We start from the raw sequence: 1,991 nt of genomic DNA on the forward strand, positions 1-1,991 counted from the left end.
TATATATATATATATATATATATATATATATTTATATATGTATATATAGTATATGCATATATATATATATATGTATGTATGTGTGTGTTTGTGTGTATATATATGTGTGTGTTTGTATATACATATGTGTGTGTGTGTATGTATATGTATATATATATATATATATTTATTTATTTATTTATGTATTAATATATATCACAAAGATTACAATTAACAGATAACCTCTTACATACATATACAACCCATAGTTTAGTACGTAAAATTAGCACCGACATTGACTAATGCATATCAATATGCAACGCAACATCTGAATTGTCAGTTGGTCCCTAAAACACACGAGTGGTATGGAGCAGCGAACCCCTACACTCGTGCATATACGAGTGTATTTACGAGTGTATATACGAGTGTATATATGAATGTATATACGAGTGTATATATGAGTGTATATACGAGTGTATATATGAGTGTATATACGAGTGTATATATGAGTGTATCGCGCATGGTTTCATTCATTCTTACATCAAGCATGAAAGAATACAATGCTCTGCTTGGGCGGATGCAGACACTCACATGGCCCAGCAATCCATCCATGTACTTTACTATACATTAGTTATGTTCGTACTTTACTATACATTAGTTATGTATGTACTTCACTATACATCTGTCATGTTGGTACTTTACTATACATTAGTTATGTATGTACTTCACTATACATCTGTTATGTTCGTACTTTACTATACATTAGTTATGTATGTACTTCACTATACATATGTTATGTACGTACTATACTATACATCTGTTGTGCATGTACGTTACTATACATCTGTTCTGTACGTACTATACTATTCATCTGTTATGTATGTACTTAACTATACATCTGTTATGTATGTACTGTACCGCTTCACTCGTGTGTAGCCATGCAGAGGTGTGTCTTTAAATGTAACACGTTGTGTATCGCTACCCCATTCCCTCCCCATCTCCATGCTTCGATAAAGCCTTCGATACCACACAAGTCATCCCGTATTCTGGCTTTATTGTTATGTCTCTCTACAGGATTCTATCCTCACGTACATCTCCATCCACGGCCTATAAATATAAACACCTCCTGTAACCTATAGCCTTAGTTATCTCATGAGAGAGGCTTTAAACACTCTCCTGTAACCTTGTAACCTATAGCCATAGTTATCACATGAGACAGGCGTTAAACACCGTCCTATAACCTATAGTTAGTGTAACCCATGGCTTTAGCTCTCTCATGAGGGAGGTGCTGTGCCGTCGTTCATTCCCTTAGTCGTGTCTCGATTGTAGTTAAGCTTTCGCAGTGAGAACAGATCCTTTCGAACAGTTTCCAGTTCCTTCTCCAACTCCAGTGCCTGTGTGCCCGAGAATATGTATGCGTTGAAACGGATTGTGTATTGGTGAGTGACTGTGACTCAGAACGTCTATTAAAAACGTTTCATACACGTTCCCTCTCACTACATATTATGATAACTCAGGAAAATCATCTAATACACCTTTACCTTCATATACGTCTGTGTCACTGCGCGTTTGACCTAGTTGTCTGAAAACGTATTGTACGTTTTGCATTTCATAGGTTTTATTTTATATATAGTCCCACCAGTGCTCACTTACCTTGATCTGCTTCTGCATCTCTGCGCGTTTGGCCTGGTTGTCTGAAAGCGTATCGTACGTTTTCTTCTGACTTTCCGCCAGCATTTCGCCTGCCATCTTCGCGGCCTTAACCAACTCTCGTGTGGCATTGCGGACGTCTGTGCTGGCGCCTTCGAGCTGTGCTTGCTTCTGTGTGAGCGTAGATATAGATGTATTCACGTACTTGTAGTGTATGTAGGTACTTGTGAGTATAGAGTATATATACATGGATCTTTCCTCCTGCCTGTTTAGCTGTGCTTGTTTATGTGTGTGCGTAGATAGATGTATTCACGTACTTGTGCGTTATGTAGGTACTTGTGAGTATAGAGCATATATCTTTC

At 37.6% G+C, this 1,991-nt stretch overlaps 1 protein-coding gene across 1 annotated transcript; it reads right to left on the reverse strand.

The window, feature by feature from the left end:
* Positions 1-1,013: 1,013 nt before the first annotated feature.
* Positions 1,014-1,805, reverse strand: SARC_12720 (hypothetical protein; the record flags this gene model as incomplete). The annotated part of the gene is made up of 2 exons (XM_014293170.1): positions 1,014-1,373; positions 1,633-1,805. Coding segments are annotated over 2 exons (293 nt in total), but the record flags the coding sequence as incomplete, so codon positions are not given.
* Positions 1,806-1,991: the final 186 nt, after the last annotated feature.

This window comes from Sphaeroforma arctica, assembly GCF_001186125.1.
Source record: "Sphaeroforma arctica JP610 unplaced genomic scaffold supercont1.2528, whole genome shotgun sequence".
Taxonomy (NCBI): domain Eukaryota; class Ichthyosporea; order Ichthyophonida; genus Sphaeroforma; species Sphaeroforma arctica.